At 46.6% G+C, this 20,209-nt stretch overlaps 1 protein-coding gene across 7 annotated transcripts in view; it reads left to right on the forward strand.

Moving 5' to 3' along the window:
- THNSL2 (threonine synthase like 2) overlaps positions 1-19,360 on the forward strand; it is a 31,384-nt gene extending 12,024 nt beyond the window's left edge. For 3 of the 7 annotated variants that reach the window (XM_041756543.1, XM_041756541.1, XM_041756540.1), the window contains exons 8-9: positions 1,196-1,347; positions 1,764-3,697. In XM_041756543.1, the coding sequence (XP_041612477.1) occupies positions 1,196-1,347; positions 1,764-1,989 (378 nt within the window). In that variant the 3' untranslated portion in view covers positions 1,990-3,697. Of the gene's footprint in view, positions 1-1,195; positions 1,348-1,763; positions 3,698-9,077; positions 9,142-14,982; positions 15,186-18,088; positions 18,187-19,086 lie in introns of those variants that run through there. The other 4 variants (XM_041756546.1, XM_041756547.1, XM_041756544.1 and 1 more) reach the window with 4 other exon arrangements.
- The last annotated feature ends 849 nt before the right edge of the window (positions 19,361-20,209 follow it).

The following is a 20,209-nucleotide window of genomic DNA, read 5'->3' on the forward strand; positions in this document are numbered from 1 at the left end:
CATGCAGACCACAGTGGAATTTCAATGTTCCCTGTGATGCCACCTGTCTTAGCTTGGGCCACTATCACAGAGTACCAGAGACTGGGTGGCTTATAAACAACAGACATTAATCTCTCTCAGTTCTGGATGCCAGAAGCCCGAGATCAGGGTGCCAGCCTGGTTGGGTTCTGGTGGGAGCAACTTCCATAGAAGTGGCAGACTGCCAGTGTTTCCTCATAGCTTCACATGGTGGAAAGACATTTAGCAAGCTCTCTGGCCTCTTCTTATAAAGACACTAATTCCATTCATGATGGCTCCACCCTCCTGACCTAGTTACCTCCCCAAAGTCCCACCTTCAGATACCATCACATTGGGATTAAATTTTTCACATATGAATTTGGGTTTGGGGGGCAGAGAACACAAACATTCAGACCATACCACAACCAAAGATCAACTTATTTGGTTAATGGTTTGTTTTAATCCCGCATTCCTTCTCCTCATGTAAATGAGGTGCTCCAGGGAAACAGACACCAGATCCCACACTGCTTCATTCCCTCCCTGGCTGTACACATACAAGACTTTCCACCTGCTGGAACAGCCATCACTCATTCCTTCATTCCTGTATCCCCTGTATCCCCTGTAAGCTAAGAACTGTGCTAGGTGCTGGAGATACAAAGATAGAACACATTCTTTGTCTTCTGTGAACCCACATCAATAGCACACAATAAATTTTCAAAGAATGATCAGATCAACCCTCCACACTGAGGGGCCAGTGAGAAGGGAGTCTTCCTCTGTCTGAGGATTAGGGGAGGCTTCCTGGAGGAGGTGTGACCTGGGCTGGGAAGGTGTTCTTGCACCCACCGGAAGGGGATACACCAATGACAAGGCACCAGAAATGTCTGAGTCCCCATAACCTCCTGTGTTGTGTCCGTTTGTGGAACAAGACTATATACTAATTTGCTGATTCATGAGCTAACGTAACTGAATTCATTGACCTGAAACTCAGACGATCCTTCCCCCAAGCTGAGTGAATCAACTTAAAACTGGGAAACATAGGGAGCTAGATTTTTCTCTGAGCTAAAGCTGAGCTCTTTGTCTGAAGATAGCATCTGAATCTCTGGTGTTGCCCGCCTATGTTATATAGTGAGTTTTTAGTCACTTTCCCTGGGTTTCCCCTGGCCCTGATTCCCATCCCTCTGATCCTGGGACCTGTCAGCTTTCAGGGGCAATGACGTCTGAGTCCATGTCAGATGAGGCCATCACCTGGACCATGAGTCGCTGTTGGGAAGAGAACCAGTACTTGCTGTGCCCTCACTCAGCTGTGGCTGTGGGTTACCATTATCAGCAGAGGGATAGGCAGCAGCCCAGGTATGGGCCACAGGCGCCTGGGTCACTGGGGTACTCTGGCTTTCAAGGGCCCTCCTCTTCCCCAAACAAGGGAGACAGGAATCTGCATGAATGGCTTTCATGGGCTTGACTGGTGCTGTGTGGAACTGTGCCCTGAGAACTGTGGTCCCGGAGGAGGGTGTGTGATCAATGTTTGGGGATGGTCGCTGTGAGGTAGTGGGTGAACTGGGTCTCCAGCAAAGAGGAGCAGTATCATCGTAGAGAGAGGTTGAAAGTACCCAACATCTGCCTCTTTCTCTCCCTTCCTTTCCTCTCTGTGCACCACCCTATCCCTACCTCCCTGTTCCTTCATCTCCTCCCTCCTTGCCTTCTCCTTTCCATATCTGTCCCTCTGTTCTCTCGCCTGCCCTCCTGTTGCCACCTGCACCACCCCACAGCTTTCCCCGGTGCTGTCTGGCCCCCGCCTCTGCAGCCAAGTTCCCAGAAGCTGTCCTGGCAGCCGGGCTGACCCCAGAGACCCCTGCAGAGATCCTAGCTCTGGAGCTCAAGGAGACGCGCTGCACCCCAATGCGGAAGGGTGACGACTGGACACTGATGCTTCGGGACACCATTGAGAGTTTGGGCTGGCAGCAGAGGGGTCACTTTCTGAATGCTCCCAAATAGCCAGGCTGGGTTGGATGGACTTCCTTCAGGCTTCAGACCCCAGGGAGGCTTACCCTCTGAATTGCTTTGTGCACTTTCTCCTCATTAAGAGTTGTCATTAAGAGAATCTCAGGAGGCTGCTGAGCATGGTCTGGTGCTGGCTTTGCTTTTGTGGCTGCTGTGTTCTCACTGTGGTGGTCCTGTGCCTGGTTACTGGAGCTGCTGGGTATGGGGGTATGGGTGGATGGGGTGTTCCAGATGGTGCAGGAGCATCCCTGCAGCATGTCATCGTTTCAGACCTGCCGATGAAGAGCTTGAGCTCAAGGTGGGCTTCAGCTCCAGGGGTGAGACCCCTGATCCTGAATCTCTGCAGGTGGGCACTTCTCCATCCATTAACACAGGTCTGAGGTTCACAGTCTCTGAGCCTTGGTTTATCTGGTCTCCAAGCCAGATTCAGAGGTATTCACCTGCCTCGTCAGAGGCTCCCCTCTTGTTAGAAGTGTGGGACTCCCTGGAGTAAAAGTGCACGTTCAGTGTTATGATGATCACTCTGTGGCTTGTGAGCAGAGACTAGTGGCTACCAGGTGGTGGCAGGGTGCCAGAGGGTATGCTGCATCTTCCTGCTGCTCCAGACTTGTCCGGCACTGAGGGGCAACAGAACAGGCAGGGGAACAGGCAGCATGCATGGTGGTGGTGGACAGAGTCAAGATTTGGTATCACCAAATCAAGGCCATGTGGGAAAGCATGCACCCCAAAGTGCAAACAGAATCAAGTTGCTCTCTTGCTCTTCTATCAGATTCCCCTGTTGTGTTAATCCAGGGCATGTGTCATAGCAGCATTAACCACTAAATAAGGTCCAGATGCCTTCATTTCCTTAGGTACCTCCATAATCATGCTGCCTCAGAGAGGTCACACTGTCTTTTCCTCTGAAAACATGACTCACTTTCTCCCCTCTTTCCACCCTGCCTTTGCCTCTGGGAGACTGTCCTTCTTTGATAAATCCTGCAGATTGTTTACTGCAGAGTTGTCCTTCATCAGGCCAGATGGGATCAATGGTTCCTGATTTCTGGCAGAACTTCAACAGTAGCTTTCCTTCTACCCTGTTTTGTGGTTCCCCACATCAGATATCATCTCCTCATCTCAAAGTTTCTTGAAGACAAGAATCACTGCTTTACACAATGGGCTGAAACTTTTTGGATTTGCCCCTACTGATCAAAATGTTTTTAGAATTTGTTCTCCCAACATGTGGATACTAAATTATATGTAAGCTACTACTAAATTATATATAAACTATACTGGCCCTGGGATCTCCTCAAAATGCACACTTCTGGCCACCTTCATAGATGAATCTCTGGGTCTGGGGTGGACATCTGCCATTCTTACAGATTCCCTAAGTCTTCTGTGCACTCTAATTTGGGAAACCCTGGCTGGGGAATTTAAGTGGATAAATAATTTATCAATTGTGAGGTGTACTTCACTTCCACAAGGGCATACTTTATTGCTCCTACAGTTTTCATGATCTAGCCTTGCACTGGGGAATTCAGTAGCTCCTAGCCACATGTGACTCTGAGCACTTGAAATGCAAATAGTGCAACTGAAGAGCTGAATTTTTAATTCTTAAAAATTTTAATTTACGGGCAGCCTGGGTGGCTCAGTGGTTTTGCACCGCCTTCAGCCCAGGGCATGATCCCAGAGATCCAGGATCGAGTCCCACATCGGGCTCCCTGCATGGAGCCTGCTTCTCCCTCTGCCTGTGTCTCTGCCTCTCTCTCTCTCTCTCTCTGTGTGTGTCTCTATGAATAAATAAATAAAATCTTTAAAAAACAAATGTAAAAAAATTAATTTACATTTAAATTTCAAAACTAATACTTGATTCAGTCATTAAAATCTTTTAAGTAGTTTTGGAAAGATGCAGGTATGTGAATCTGCTTTTTCTGCTATAAATTTTATGAAGTTTAAATATAGATACGTATTCCCAGTGAAAATTTAGTGTTCTAATTGAAATACACCATAATTGTAAAATACATGCTGGATTTCTAAGATTTCGAATGAAAAAAATCTGAAATATCTCAGTAATAATTTTATATTGATCACAAGTTGAAAGGATATTTTTTGATGTATTGTGTTAAATAAAATATATCACCAACTTTAATTCTGTTTCTTTTCCTTTTACTAGGATGTTTAAAGTTTTATATGTGGCTTGCCTTTGTGGTTCATATTGCATTTCTGTGGACAGCAGTGATCTAGAGTTTAGCATTAGCTTCGGGTCCACATAAACACACTGCAGATTGTTGCGGGTTTAGTTAAATTACTGCATGAATCGAGGGGGAGGGGTTTAGACCAACACAAACATGTGAAGGTCCACACAAGCCCTATGCTCTGGACATGGAGGGGGTGGTGCTTGGGAACATAGGTGAGGCAGGCACGCACGCAGGGAGTTTGGGGGGACACTAGAGGGCGCTGTTGTTACCATTCTGAGGGCTGCGGGGTAGGGGTGGGGGAGGGTGGTGTATCCAGCCTCCTTAGCCCCATACCCATGCCCTGAGGTCTAAAGGAGCTGGTCACCCAGGTTGATTTCTGCCTGCCATTCCCACTGCAGAGCATGCCAGCCCCACGTCTCTGTGATGCCCAGGGAGAGAATGCCCTCCTACTGGAAAATTAGACATTGAAGCATGACAGTTCAGTACAAAGAGGGAAGGGCAGGAATGCTGGACCCACAGGAGGATGATAGAGCATTCCTAAAAGAATGACAATGACCCTTCCAGGCCAAAGCACTGCGCAGTTGTTGAGACCCTGTAACATCTTCATTAGCAAACATGATGGAGCCCCAGAGTCTGTTTATCCACTAGGCACTATAGGTCTGATGCTTAGGAGTCACGATACATTTAAAGACCTATGAAAATGTTTTCATTTCTTTTAAAAATCAAAAGAAATAATGAGGGACGTCTGGGTGGCTCAGTGGTTGAGCGTCTGCCTTCAGCCCAGGGCGTGATCCTGGAGTCCTGGGATCCAGTCTCACATCGGGCTCCCTGCATGGAGCCTGCTTCTCCCTCTGTCTGTGTCTCTGCCTCTCTCTCTCTCTGTGTGTGCCTCTCATGAATAAATAAGTAAAATCTTTTAAAAAAAGAAAAGAAACAACGAATACAATCCAGCATGGCTTCTATTCAACATAGTCATACAATAGAATTTTAAACATTTTTTATGGAGGAAGAGGCCCATGAAAGTGAAAGCACCCAGGGCCCACAGAAGTCATTACGTGGGCCTAAAAGTACGTGCTACACACCAGAGAATGCTTTGCCATGTAACTAATTGAATCCTGAAAACCTGTGATTTAAGTCTTCCTATTATCTGCATTTTGCAGGTAAAGTAACTGAGGCAGAGATGAGTACCTAGGTGGCTGGGGTGGCACTAAGGGGCAGAGAGGCTAAGACTTGAACCCAGATACTGTGCTTTCAAGTTCAATGTATAGTTTCCTTCACACTGTCTTCTGTAGCTGCTCTGTATTCCACCACTTCCCATCCTTCCCCGGGCTGTGGCCCTGCTTCTGGATTCTTCTCTGCCCTCTCCTCCATGGATGGATGTGGGAACATGGTTTTGTGTCTCTGAGAGGCCTGCCAGGGGCTGCTGTGGCCCAGGTTTGTGGGTCTCCCAATTGGCACTGGCACTGGCCCCCAGGGCCCACTGCGGGCTGCCCTGAGCTGCAAGCTCCTTATCTTTTGCTACCATATTTCTGAGGGCCTCAGGGGAGTGTTGAGATCATAGGGGTCACAAAAATCCCCGCCCTTTGGATGGTTCAGAGACCTAAGTGGTCACCATACCTGGAGGAAGGGACCCAGAATGAGCCACTAGACACAGTGCAAATAGATGGGAAACATGAACTGCATCTGGCCATGGGGAATCTTGGAGGCAAGTAGAAGAGCAGGGCAGGCATGAGAGAAAATCAAAGAAGCACCTGCACCATGAACATACAAGCAGCCTAGCTATCCTCACACGGACACACACACACACACACACACACACACATCTACACACATACATACAGACCTGCATGCACTCATTAACATCTACACACCCATACACACCTGCGCATACATCTACACACACCCACACACATCTACACACCCATATACTGACACATCTACATACGCATACACACACCCACACATATCTACACAGCCATACACACCACACACACATACATCTACATACCCATACACATCTGCACACACATACATCTACACACCAGTGTGCGCACACACATCTACATACCCATACATGCCTGCACGCACACATACATCTACACACACATATATCTCACTGGCCCCAGATAGAGTTAGAATGGGCTGTCCTTCCTGAGAGCACCATGTACTGGCCATGTGATCACAAGCCACATCACCTTCGTGAGCCTCAGGCTCCTGTTGGCTAATTCCAGTCCTCACCTGGCTGGTTTGTTTTGAGGATTACATGAGATAATGTATTCCCAAGTGCTAGGTAAATGCGAAAATGCTGCACAAATAGTTCTTCTTATTAACACAATTATAGTCTGCACTGAACAATTTAGTACTTTTAAGCTATCTTGTATTTTTTACTAATTGCTTTGTGAATTAGTCTTATCTTGCCTACAAGACTGCCTCTTCCTCAAGGACCCAGTTGGTCTGTGGCCCCACAGTGCTGGCACAGCTCTGGGCACAGGGTTGGAGGTGCCTCACCCAGCCAATGTGCCTGGCAACAGGCTCTGCGGGGCTCGTTTGGGGGTTCAACGGGATGGATTGGCCAGTGGTGGCTCTGCTAGCTTGTTAACAAGCCTTGCTGATTTGCAACGACGATGGGGATGGAATGATGCCCTTTACTGAGCTTTAGTGACTGGCTGAGCCCTTGGTGAAGCACTTCCCAGACATGGACTCCTCTAACAGTCATGAGGACTATCTGAGAAGGGACTATTGATCTCCATTTTAGAGATGAGGAAATGAAACTCAGAGAGGTTAAGCCATTTGCTGAAGGCCACCCCAGCCAGTGAGGGGTGGAGGAGAGATGCGAGGCTGAGTGTAGGGTCTGTGAGCTTGGACGTTGTGCTAGCCTAGAAGAGGCACTTTGGGCCAGATGGCCTCTGGGTTCTCTTGAAATCAGGATCTGTGGTCATCTGAAGGTTAAATGGGGAGATGACTGAGTCTGAGAAAGCCAGGTGCTCTGGGGAGGAGCAGGGAGCCAGAACTTTTGCTGGGGGCTTGCCCCTGGCTCGGGTTCCCACTTGGAGCTGGGGTCCTCACTGGGGAAGGCTGGGAGCAAGAGTCTGCTGAGTGGGGTGGGTGTTGCCTTGGGAGGCAAGTGGCGTGACAGAAGATCTGAGAGGCTTTTCAGTGGCTGACAGGGAGGCCCTGACAGGTGGGCCCACTGGGAAGACCCAGATGGGTGGAGTTGGGGAGACTTTGCTGAGTTTTCTGTGTCCCCAAATAAACAAAGGGTGAGCAACATGAGGAGGGCCGGGCCATTAACCTCCTAAAGGGGGAGAGGGATGATTTCTCTGTCCTGCTCAAGAAAGCTTCTCCCCAGATCCACCCTTCAGCCTACCAGGTGCTGGGCCCTGTGTTGGGTTCCCAGGGAGAGAGAAAGGGTAGGAAAAGATAGGGCTGGGGTTAACTTATGTAGAAGGATAAAAGCTTGTGACAACACCCAGGCCCCAAGGCTGTGAGTGACCAGCTCTTGAATGCAGGAGCCCGGCAGCCCTACTGTGGCCCCCTCTTCCACATCCAGCTCCAGCACTGACCCACAGTGTTGCAGTGATTGGTTTAGGGGCCTGCTCCCCGAATACTTAGACATTTCTGCAAGACTGCTGTCCAATACCCCATCAAACAAGACCTAGCCCCCAAACTTAGCCTTCCTGAGTATGGCCTCAGTGAGTGGCTGACTAGAACAGAACTGGCAGGAGGGCTGCAGACCCAGAAAAGGAAAGATGATGGCAGGGAGAGGGAGTGGTTGGAGAGAAGAAGGCTGGGTTGAGTGTCCAGGGGTCTCTTAGGGGCCGAGGTGGTCCTCCTAGATTCAGAACTGTTTCCTTCTCCTCCTCAATAGTTTGGTCATCACATAGATCTAAGAAGGCAGAGGGACCTTTTTCTTCTGAATGAATGATCAAGAGCTAAGTAACCAAGGCCAACTATAACAAGTACAAAACTAAGAACCCAAGCAAAGCTCTGGGTCCTTCCACGCAGGGTGAAACCACTAGAGCCTTCCTCTGGTGTGGCTTCTAAGAGGATCCACAGAGTGTCACCTCTCCCACTTCCTATTCATCTCCTCGGCCACCTGGATCACAGTCTTCCTTTACCTTCCTTATCCAAGCCAAATCCCCAAGCAGAGACAGTGCTTGCTTATAGAATGGATTCAGTTTAGGTCTTGAGGGATCAGAAGGGTGAGGGCTCAGCTCTGTACAATGCTCCTGCAAATAAAGGTCACTTTTGCCCTCCTTTCCCCCAATCTCTGGACAAAAAAAAAAAAAATCCCTCCCAATTCTCCAAGCCCAGGAGGAGCCAGCCAGTGATTCACATGGCCGGCAGAGGGCAGCAGAACACACCCCAAGGCCCTCTCCCTCCAAGGTGACGACTCCAGCCCCATCCCCACCCCCTACAGGCAGGTAGGTCTGACTCTGTTCTCTAGGAATTAAAACCCTGAAGGTCTGAGAGGGGGTGGCGGCAGAGTTTCTTTAGTCCATTCTCAGATTTAATACTGGGACCTCCTTCCTTTAAAAATAATAAAAATATATATCACAGATGCTTCCAATGTTGTCTTAAGTAGTTTTTGTTTTGTAATAACGCTACTCAAACATGTACAAACATAAAACTACTTGTGAACTCCTTATACTGATAACTCTCATACAAAGATAAACAGAAATAAAAATTCAAATTAAACGAGAACAAATCTACAAATGCAATCAAAGTTCAAAGTCATCTCATGAATGATAAATCACATGCTACACTCAAACCTCCAGAGCCCCAGAACTAGGGCACTGAAGTCTGCAGGCAGGGTTTTCGGTGTTGTCCTCGTGGGTTTAGCTGATTTGTCCCCTGTTTGTGATGGAGTAATTTCATTCTCCCTTCCCTCTTCCTTTCAAATCACAGGGAAACATCCCAAGCACAGCACATTGTGATGCCATAGGACCTTTGCTTGGCACCAACTCACCAGGTATTTGTCACGGGGTCTACCCTTCCTTACTGGCTTGTGACAATTGAGACAGTATTGTTGCTTGTGATTGTAAATACAAATACAAATGCAGACTCTGGAATTATGCATTTCATTTTAAGGTGGCTGGACACGCACAAAAATCACATACAAACAAAAAACCCACACCATTGGGACACCTGGGTGGCTCAGTGGTTGGGAGTCTGCCTTCGGCTCAGGTCATGATCCCGGGATCTGGAATCGAGTCCCACATTGGGCTCCCCATGGGGACCCTGCTTCTCCCTCTGCCTGTGTCTCTGCCTCTCTCTCCCGTGTCCCTCATGAATAAATAAATAAATCTTTAAAAAAACAAACAAGCCACACCACTGATTGAGAATTCTTAAATAGCAAGGATGGGGAGTACCTGGGTGGCTCAGTCAGTTAAGCCTCTGGCTTCAGCTCAGGTCATGATTCCACGGTCCTGGGATGAATCCTGATTCGGGTGGGCTCCTTGCTCTATGGGGAGTCTGCTTCTCCCTCTCCCTCTGTCCTGTTCCTGCACACTCACTGTCTCTCTCTCAGAATAAATAAGTAAAATCCCTATAAATAAAATCCTTATTTAAAAAAAAGGCTCTGGATGTCCAGAGCCCCATATGACAAATGTCATTTCCCTCAACCCGTGCTTTTTATTTATTTATTTTAAAGATTTTATTTATTTATTCTGAGAGACACAGAGAAAGAGAGGCAGAGACAGAAGCAGGCTCCATGCAGGGAGCCCGAGCCGAAGGCAGACGCTCAACCACTGAGCCACCCAGGCGTCCCAACAACCTGTGCTTTTTTTTTTTTTAATAATAAATTTATTTTTTATTGGTGTTCAATTTGCCAACATACAGAATAACACCCAGTGCTCATCCCATCAAGTGCCCCCCTCAGTGCCCTTCACCCATTCACCCCCACCCCCTGCCCTCCTCCCCTTCCACCACCCCTAGTTCGTTTCCCAGAGTTAGGAGTCTTTATGTTCTGTCTCCCTTTCTGATATTTCCTACCCATTTCTTCTCCCTTCCCTTCTATTCCCTTTCACTATTATTTATATTCCCCAAATGAATGAGAACATATAATGTTTGTCCTTCTCCGATTGACTCATTTCACTCAGCATAATACCCTCCAGTTCCATCCATGTTGAAGCAAATGGTGGGTATTTGTCGTTTCTAATGGCTGAGTAATATTCCATTGTATACATAGACCACATCTTCTTTATCCATTCATCTTTCGATGGACACCGAGGCTCCTTCCACAGTTTGGCTATTGTGGACATTGCTGCTATAAACATTGGGGTGCAGGTGTCCCGGCGTTTCACTGCATCTGTATCTTTGGGGTAAATCCCCAGCAGTGCAATTGCTGGGTCGTAGGGCAGGTCTATTTTTAACTCTTTGAGGAACCTCCACACAGTTTTCCAGAGTGGCTGCACCAGTTCACATTCCCACCAGCAGTGTAAGAGGGTTCCCTTTCTCCGCATCCTCTCCAACATTTGTGGTTTCCTGCCTTGTTAATTTTCCCCATTCTCACTGGTGTGAGGTGGTATCTCATTGTGGTTTTGATTTGTATTTCCCTGATGGCAAGTGATGCAGAGCATTTTCTCATGTGCATGTTGGCCATGTCTATGTCTTCCTCTGTGAGATTTCTCTTCATGTCTTTTGCCCATTTCATGATTAGATTGTTTGTTTCTTTGCTGTTGAGTTTAATAAGTTCTTTATAGATCTTGGAAACTCAACCTGTGCTTTTCACAGGTGAGCACGAAACCTCAGAGAGGAGAGAGTTGGCTTAGCCAAGGTCTAGGGCTAGTCAGTCAGGTCAGCTTGAGAGCTCCGAGACTCTCTCACTTTGCACACTACTAGCTCCTAGGAGCACACTCAGGCTGCCCCTTCTAGGCTGGGTGTTCTCCTTGGGATTAGTCATTGGCTTTTGGGTACTTCCCTGCAGGTTTTAAGTAGCCATTTTACAAAATTTGGAATATGAAAGAAATTGAATACACAGCACTGCCCCAAGTGAAAAGAATTTGTTTAAAGCACTTCCAGACTCTAGGGTCTGAAAAGAAGGCCCAGTCTGCACCTTTCTGTATGTTCTCATTTTCTATGTGTGTGTGTGTGTGTGTGTATTTACTAAGTCTTATGGATATTGAGTTCTTATTGGATAGTCTTTTCAGGCCCTGGGGAAAATAGGCCATCTCACCCCCAGCTCCAGGGGCAGGTTTTGAATTTGAGGTCTAATAATTCCCAAAGGGTCCATGGATAGAATTCTAGAGGTTTGAGAACCTGAATGGGAGAAAACTACAGCTTTATTTTCCCTCACCTATGACTAGAAGTTAGTACTTCCTTAAAATGTAAATATTGGCAACCAAAGATTAACAATAGCAGCACCAGGGACTTTGCCAGAATCAGAAGTCATACATTCTCACAGGACCTTATAGGAATGGTAGGTACTATGAAATACTATTAACACTCACCACCACTTTGAAATAATATTAGATTGGACATTATATTATGTTATTTAACTACCAATAAAGAGAAGATACTGTGTTTCTATATTATAAGTATTTTTAAATATTTTAATAACGGCCTCTCAGTATAATTGGTTTCCTTTCTTATCTCATGCACTTTATTTTATGCATTTGAAAATATTATTCTAGCCTGTCAAAGGAGATCGCACACCAGAAAAGTACGCTTCATCTGGGGGAAACAAATCTGTAGAGAGTTATATCAACTACAAACTGGGCACATCCTGGGATTCGGTGTGTGCATTATCTTTAACTCTGGCAACAATAAAGTGGACAGTGTTATCCTCCTTTATACACGAGGAAGCTGCCTAATATCACACGCTCCACAAAACAATAAATATGTTGAGTCCTTTAATAGAAATAGGGACAAAATGAGGGCAACACCATGTCTGATTTTGCTTACTACCATATCCCCCATGCCTGGCACCTCTCAGATGCTCAGTTGATGTTGAATAACTGGATGAGGAGACATTCAGTAGCCCGCCAGGGGTGAGATAGAAAAGGCTTCAGAGGAAAAAGTTGAGATGAGCCCTGGGTCTTGGGGAAATGCAGGCTGGTGTAAGCCAATCATGGTACTTTGTTGCCCAGGCCAATTTCAAACAGGGCATGTTACTTAGCGTTGGCCCATGAGATGCAAGGGAAAGTTCATCCAGGATCGGTTCTGCCTCTTGACATTGGAATGGGAGGCAGAGATACTTGGAGCCACTGCAGCCACCTTGTCCCCATGAGAATGGCAGAGATGGGGCAAGGCCCTTGGCTCTCAGCGATGCTATAAACCTCTGAACTGAATGTCCCTCAGCTTCCTTCCTCTGGGCCTCTAATGAGGGGCAATCACAAGGAAGGTTATATTTAAATCTGTTTGAGTTGTTTTCTATGCCTTATAGTTAAATGCATCCTAGTGATAGAGTGTGTACACACAAGGAGGCAGGGGCTGTATCAGGAACAGCTACCAGGTGATTCTAAAGAGCCTATGGCTCACCCCTAGAGGTGATGATGTGGGTGAGCAGGGTGAAGGACAAAATAATTGGAAGAAGGGACTGAGATGGTGTGATTTATATTCTAGAAAGAATACTTTGGAGGCAATGTAGAGGATGGGATAGTGAAAATTTGGTTAATAAATAAAATGGTAATGGTGCAAATATGGTGAATAAGGAAACCGGGTGGGCCTTTTTCTGCTCTCAGTTTGAGGAAAGAGAAATGGAGTCAGTAAGCATGTTCAGATTAGAAATTTGTTGTAGATCTCAACTTGCAGGGGACCTTCAAACTCACATACCTCACAGTGGACAGGCTGCTGGGGATGGTGCCCAGGATAGTGACACTGAGACCTCACCAACACCAGTGAGGCCAGCAGCATCATTAAACCAAGGGATTCATCTGAACCAGGCCATTTTAGTTTCTGGAATCTTCCCTTCTGGTGTACACTATTCTTTGAAAATCATCTTTCTGATTTAAGTGGTTACTCTCAATGAACCAGAATGCCCCCTCTCCCCACTTTTTTCTGAATAAAAGATAGCTTGCTATGTTTGAGTGTGTGGGTCTGGTTCTAGGCCTGTCCTGGAGACAGAGGTGCTGCTTGTGGTGGACAGAGGAGTGGCCTGGGAATCAGAAGGCCCCATTCTGGCTCCTGCTTCTGCCCCTATCTGGCCGGGCACTGTCAGACATACCTTACCCCCTCTCCATGCTGCAGTGTCCTTGCCTATGAATAGTGGTATTGGCCCCACGTTCTCTGTGTTCCTTCCTGGTTCCCACACCCCTGGGTTCTGAAACTGCCCCCCACCCCCATTGGGCTGCATCTTTTATGTGCAATGGTTCTTCAGAAGGAGGGGATGGGATTCCTCAGAATAAAATATATTGTTCTCAGTTAGGTTTGGGGCCAGTGGTCAGCTGAATATTAAGTATTTTTAAAGCCCCTACTATGTGCTTGGTACCATGCATGAGGAGGCATCCTCAAAAAAAAGGTAGGTTCCACTCTCCAGTAGTTGCCAGAGACCTATGTGCGCCCTCCTCCACACACAAACACGCATCTGCACAAACATACATGTACCATATGCCCACACAGACATGAAGTGGTGGGAGCAGTGGTTAATTTCTTGTGGTAGTTCTGGGAAGGGAGAAGTCACTGCTTCAGTGTTGGACAGTCCATGAAAGCTTCCTAGAGGTATTGAGTCAAGTATCTTGCCAAAGGATGGTAGGGTCTAGCTAATGGTCTATTAGCCATTGTGGACTGATTATACTCCTCCAAATATTTGTATGGTTGAAGTCCTAAACCCCAGTACCAGAGAATGTAACTGTATTTGGAAATAGGGTCTTTAAAGAGGTAATTAAGTTAAAATGGGGTCATTGTGTGGGGGCCCTAATCCAATATGACCGGTGTCTTTCTAAAAAAAGATTAAGACACAGACATATACAGAAGGAAGATGATGTGAAGACACAGGGAGAAGATGGCCATCTCCAAGCCAAAGGAGACAGACCCTATGAGCCAGGCATGGCTTTAGGTGCAGGGTTATGAAGTGCCTCCTCCTCCAGTGCCTTTCATACTGGGGAAGGCAAGGAGCAGGCAACAGAGAAATAAATACAAAAGCAAGGTAAGTCCAGACTGTGATGTGGCTGTGAAGGGAAGCAAGCAGAAGGTGAAGATGTGGTGGAGACAGGGGAGGGACAGGGCCAGCTTTAGGTGGAATGGTCAGGGGAGGGTCCCTGAGGGGCTGCTACCCCGGGCATGAGGACTAGATAGCCAGCTCAAGAACATTCTAGGGGGGTGTCACAAGCTGGAGCAGGGGCTTGGAGGTAGGGTGTGCTGGGGCATTTGAAAACCCCCTGGCTCTGTCAGTTGTGCAAGAATATGGTGGGATGACATGAGCTCCCTGAGCCCTGGCAGGGACTCCCAACAGGCAGACCATTGTGAACTCCAAGAGAAGGTTGGGACAAAATAGTTTAACTTCCATATTTAAAAGATCATTCTGTGCCACGTGATCCAGTAATTCTACTTCCAGGTATATACTTTAAAGAATTAAAAGCAGAGGGGCACCTGGGTGGCTTAGTTGGTTAAGCATCTGCCTTTGGCTCAGGTCATGGTCCTGGTATCCTGCGATGGCGCCCCACATCCCTGGGATCTATCCACACATCGGGCTCCCTGCTCAGTGGGAAGCATGCTTCTCCCTCTCCCTTGGCCTCCCTCTCCCTGCTTCCCCTGCTTGTGCTCTCTATCAAATAAATAAATAAATAAAATCTTAAAAAAAAAAAAAAAAGAATTGAAAGCAGAGAATTGAACAGATACTTGTATACCCACATTCAAGCTGCACTATTCACAGGAGCCAAAAGGCAGGAGCAACCCAAGCATCGGCCAGCAGAAGGATGGATAAATAAAATGCAATATACCCATACATTGGCATATTATCCAGTCTTGAAAAGAAATTCTGACCTGTACTACAACATGGTTGAACCTGAAGACATTATAATAAGTGAAAGAGCCAGACCTAAAACGACAACCATCATGTGACTCCACTCCATGAAGTACCTAGAGGAGGCAAACTGATAGAAAAGAGAGTGGTGGTTGTAGGGGGGTAGGTCAGGAGAGAAGGGAATGGGTGGTTAGTGCTACAGGGGTGCAGAGTTTTAGTTTGGGAGGATGAAAATCATCTGGAGATGGATGGTGGTCACAGTCATTCACTATTAGGAATGTCCTTAATGCCTGGATACTTAAAAATGGTTAAAATAGTAGATTTTTAGGTGTATTTTACCACAATTAAAAAAAAAAAAAAGAAAAAGAAAGAAAGATCAGGGGCACCTGGGTGACTCAGTGGTTGAGCATCTGCCTTTGGATCCTGGGATCCAGTCCGCATCGGGCTTCCTGTATGAGGCCTGCTTCTCCCTCTGCCTATGTCTCTGCCTCTGTGTCTCTCATAAATAAAGAAATAAAATCTTAAAATTAAGGAAGGGAGGGAGGGAGGAAGGAAGGGAGGAAGGAAAGGAGGAAGAAAGAAAGAAAGAAAGAAAAATAAAGAAAAGAAAGGAAAAGAAAGAAAAGAAAAGAGAAAGAAGAAAAAAAGAAAAAAGAAAAAAGAAAAGAAAGAAAGAAAGAAGAAAGAAAGAAAGAAAGAAAGAAGGAAAGAAAGAAAGAAAGAAAGAAAGAAAGAAAGAAAGAAAGAAAGAAAGAAAGAAAGAAAAGAAAGAGGAAGAAAGAAAAGAAAGATCCATCAGGGGCAGCCCAGATGGCTCAGCGGTTTAGCGCTGCCTTCGGCCCAGGGATCGACACCCGTGAAGACCCTGGATCGAGCCCCACGTCGGGCTCCCTGCATGGAGCCTGCTTCTCCCTCTGCCTGTGTCTCTGCCTCTCTCTCTCTCTCTCTCTCTCTCTCTCTCTCTCTCTCTCTGTGTGTGTGTGTGTGTGTGTGTCTCATGAATAAATAAGTAAAATTTAAAGAAAGAAAGATCAGTCTGGTTGCAGCTCAGGCGGGGAGTGAGGCACAGCCTGGAAAAATGTGGGCCGGCCGGGCGTCTCCCCAGTGCTCCGTGCCTGGGGAGCAGAGGCTGCCCCCAGCATTCCCATCCAAGCACTTCCCATGCCCCAGTGTCGGGGACCTTGAGCCTGCAGCGGAAGCCAGGACTTCAGCTCTCGGTCCAGGCTCCCCGGTTTGGGACTCACACGGCAGCCTCCAGCCTCGCAGGTGGCTGTCATCTGTCGCCCAGCTGGGGAGGCCGCGGGGTGGAGGCCGGGGGCAGCTGCTGCCCAGACCCCTTGCAGCCTGCCCAGGGCGGAGCGGCCGCGCGGCAGCAGACAGCTCCTGCAGGCTCCTTCCTGCGCGCCGCCCGCGGTGCTGCCTGGGCAGGCCCGCACCGGGGAATCACCCGGCCCTGGAAAAAAAAAAAAAGGCGAGAGAGGGAGAAAAGCAGCACCATTAAAATCTTAGTGTATGAATAATTACATTTTAAAAATCCCCACATTTTTTTTTACATCAAAAGGAATTCTGTAATCAGAGGTTTAATTTGCAGATTTAGTGGCATTTGGCAGGTTAAAAGTAGGTGCTGTGAAGTGAGTAAGCGTGGGATTTGGGGCTGGAAGCAAAGAATGGGGGAATCTGCTCAGCCAGAAATCCCGGCTTTGAGCTGCCTCTGAGCTTCGCGCAGCCTCACTTCCTCTGCCCACGGCCGCCCTCGGACCGCGCTGCTTTCTCCTTAGGGGGCGGGGGTGGGGGGAATGAGGGACGCGAGAGCGAGAGGGATCTAGCCCTCCAGCCTCCCGACCTTGCCTCCTCCTCCTTCTTCAAAATAGCTTAATTGTGGAGGGGTTTTTTTTCTTTTGATTATCTGCTCATCGCAAAACAAAACAAAACAAAACAAAAAACAAAAACAACCCGCACCAAAATCCTGAAAATACAGAAAAGCAAAAAAAAACAAAAAACAAAAAACAAAAAAACCAAACAAACAAAAACCCACAAAGATCACCTGTAGTTTCACTGCCTGAAGATAGGCGTGACTTTTTCCTCCTCTCTAAAATAGTGTGGATAAAAAAAATCCCTTTGCCAACTAGCTCAGGCTTTACAGATGCGCAGGCTTATTATTCTCACCCCTACTTTTCCCTACTCTCCTCTGGGAGTCTCCCTCTCTTTCCTTCCCCATGAGAAACAAAACAAAGCAGGAGCTTTGACACAAGAAGTCCAGGAAGGGAGATTTTGGCCCGAGAACCTTTCCAAAGCTGATGCTGGCAGAGCAGCCTGGGGGAAGGGGCTCAGAGCAGGGCGATCCTGGCTGGGGGATGGGATGGCCTGGGGGAGCAGGGACCCAGAAGGGTGATTCTAGGGCAGCCTTCCCGTGGGAGGGAAGGAAAAAAGCGTGAGTGGGCAGTGTTTGCCCCCCATATCAATTACTCACTGGATGTGGGCTCACCCCAGAAGGGGGGACATGGGGTGATTGGACTGTCCTCAGCTGAGACTATTTCTACGTAGTAGGGCTCAGGACTGCCTGCAGCTGAAGTCCCAACAGCTGCGGAGGGGCGGGTGGTAGTTGTATGTCCTTTGATCCTGAACAGGGTATGAGAGACAGGGTTTCTGGAACTCATCAAGGGCAAAAATCTAGAACCAGCGCAAGGCAGCTGCTCCCAGAGAAACTGCCAGTTGCCAGGCAGTGTCAAGATGCGTTGGTGAAGACAAATGTAGGAAGGAGACAACAGTTGGGGTTGTCCTGCAGCTCACCAAGATAGGACCAAAGTCCTGGGCCCCTCTGGCTGTTTGGCAGGGGTGGGGGGCAGGACAGGCACGTTCAGGGGGCGGAAGGCAAACCCCAGAGTGGGAACAATGAGTGAGCCTTTCCTGAAGAGGCTGCTGGCCCCACAGCCCCTGTCAGCACTCCTCTGTGGAATCTTCCTCATCACAGACTCTGCATGTATCTGGCAAATATTAACAGCTACCATTAATTTAGCAGGACTGTCTTATCCCCCAAGAAACTGGAGCTCTGCTCTTGGACCAAAGCCAGAAAATGAGACTAAAAGTGGTTGAGAAACTTGCCCAGGCTCACAGGTAGGAAATGGCAGAAAAGGAGGTTCAAAACCAGACACTCCAACTCCAAGGCTCTAACACACATCTTTTTTTTTTTTTTTTTTTTTTTTTTTTTTTTTTTTAAAGATTTTTATTTATTTATTCTTGAGAGATAGAAGGAAAGACAGAGCCAGAGACACAGGCAGAGACAGAGCCAGAGACACAGGCAGAGGGAGAAGCAGGCTCCATGCACCGGGAGCCTGACGTGGGATTCGATCCCGGGTCTCCAGGATCGCGCCCTGGGCCAAAGGCAGGCGCCAAACCACTGCGCCACCCAGGGATCCCCTCTAACACACATCTACTGGCCCTTGTGACCATGTTTCTCCAACTCATGATGATGAGCTACATTTTTTAAAGTATAGTGGATTGAAGGGCCACCAAGGTGATTAGAATCATGCGCTTGGATCACACCAGATGGAAGGACATGGTCTTCCAGATTAATTGTAGCAAGAAATTATATAGTATTATATAATACTTCTTATTATATGTTGTGTTTTTAGTTTAGAATTGCCATATTCTCTACAGTAAGCCAATGTATTTCATGAATAATTAAATAGATCAAGGTTTTAAATATGTATATTTTATATTTTTTATTAATATGACCCCCTCAAAATTATTTTAATTAAAATAATTCTTTTTGAATTATTTAAAAACCACCTTTTCACTTAATAATAGGAGCAAACGGGCTGGTTAGGATCTTCCTTATCAGGTTCAACATCAGGTGTATTTCCATATTCTGTTTCTGTCACCAGTACAATGTAGCAAAGGAGAAAAGATCAATTTCCTTCTTTGTATTGTTTGTGTTGTGTTTTTACTGTAGTTATTCTGATGGTTGGGAATTAATTTATTCATTATGAACAGCTCTTCTCTCAATGTTTTTAGAAATTCTCTTCATAAGGAGGCTGCTTAATTGTGTGGTTCTATGATTCAAATCCAGCGTGGGAGCACATGATTCTGCTTTTTCTTTGAAACTTCCTTCTGGATCCATGAAGATGATATGGGGGAGTAGCTATGTTTAGGATACAAAAAAATGTTGAATCATGTCACCAATATATTGGGTCTTATATGTCAGAACATGCAATGAGGCTGATCATGATCATTGAAGAATCACACCAGAGTCAATTGTTCAATCCCATCGATAGAGGCTATATTAGATGTCACATGTGTGTAGTTAGGTAATGCTTCCTACCATTTTTCAAGATGGCATATCATTTTTAAAAAGCAGAATGTCAAAATTATATCAATGGCACGTATATGAATGTGTCTGGTGTTTTTCTTAAGTAGATATTTTCAATATTTTTAGAGCAAATATATGGCTAGTAGAGCTTGAGCTTTTCTGATGCAACACCTACTAACATCCCATAGCACACAGGCTGCACCTTGGTCTCGTGACATATTGGTAAAATCACGCTAATTTGATTAAATGCACAAAAAGTAGCAAATGCCATGGATTCCATGGTAAAAGACTTGTGCTTTAGATATGCATTCTAGGAAAAACCGTAACAGGTTCAGGGATAGACTATATTGATAAAGTTTTTAAGGGTCCAGTGGTTTGAACCACGATCAGATTAACCTTCCAAAAAAAGGACAACTTACTGCACCTTTAAACTCCTGCTTCTGAGAAAGAAACGTAAGCATTCTTTGGGTTTCCGAAGCTATATATTCCATGCTTAGGAATCCCACTGTGGTTCGTTTATTAGGTGTTAGGGAAGGCTGCTAGCTTTGAGTGGGGCCCGGGGCAAAAGCAGGCTCTACAGATCTAGACTATAGAACAAGCAGCCCTGCTGCTGGCTAGTACACCCTGGGAGATTCCATGGCATCAGACACATCTATGGTCTATGTCTGTGGAGTTTCTGTACACCCCAATAAAAGAGCAACAACACAATACTTAGGGTTCTGCAGCAAGTTCAAGGCATTTGCAGCGGAGAGCTATGTACCATTATTGCAAAAACAGCTCCTGACATGTTAGTAGGTTCTTGCAGAAATTTAGCCTCTCTGATCCTGG

This window comes from Vulpes lagopus, chromosome 5, assembly GCF_018345385.1.
Source record: "Vulpes lagopus strain Blue_001 chromosome 5, ASM1834538v1, whole genome shotgun sequence".
In the NCBI taxonomy this organism is placed as follows: domain Eukaryota; kingdom Metazoa; phylum Chordata; class Mammalia; order Carnivora; family Canidae; genus Vulpes; species Vulpes lagopus.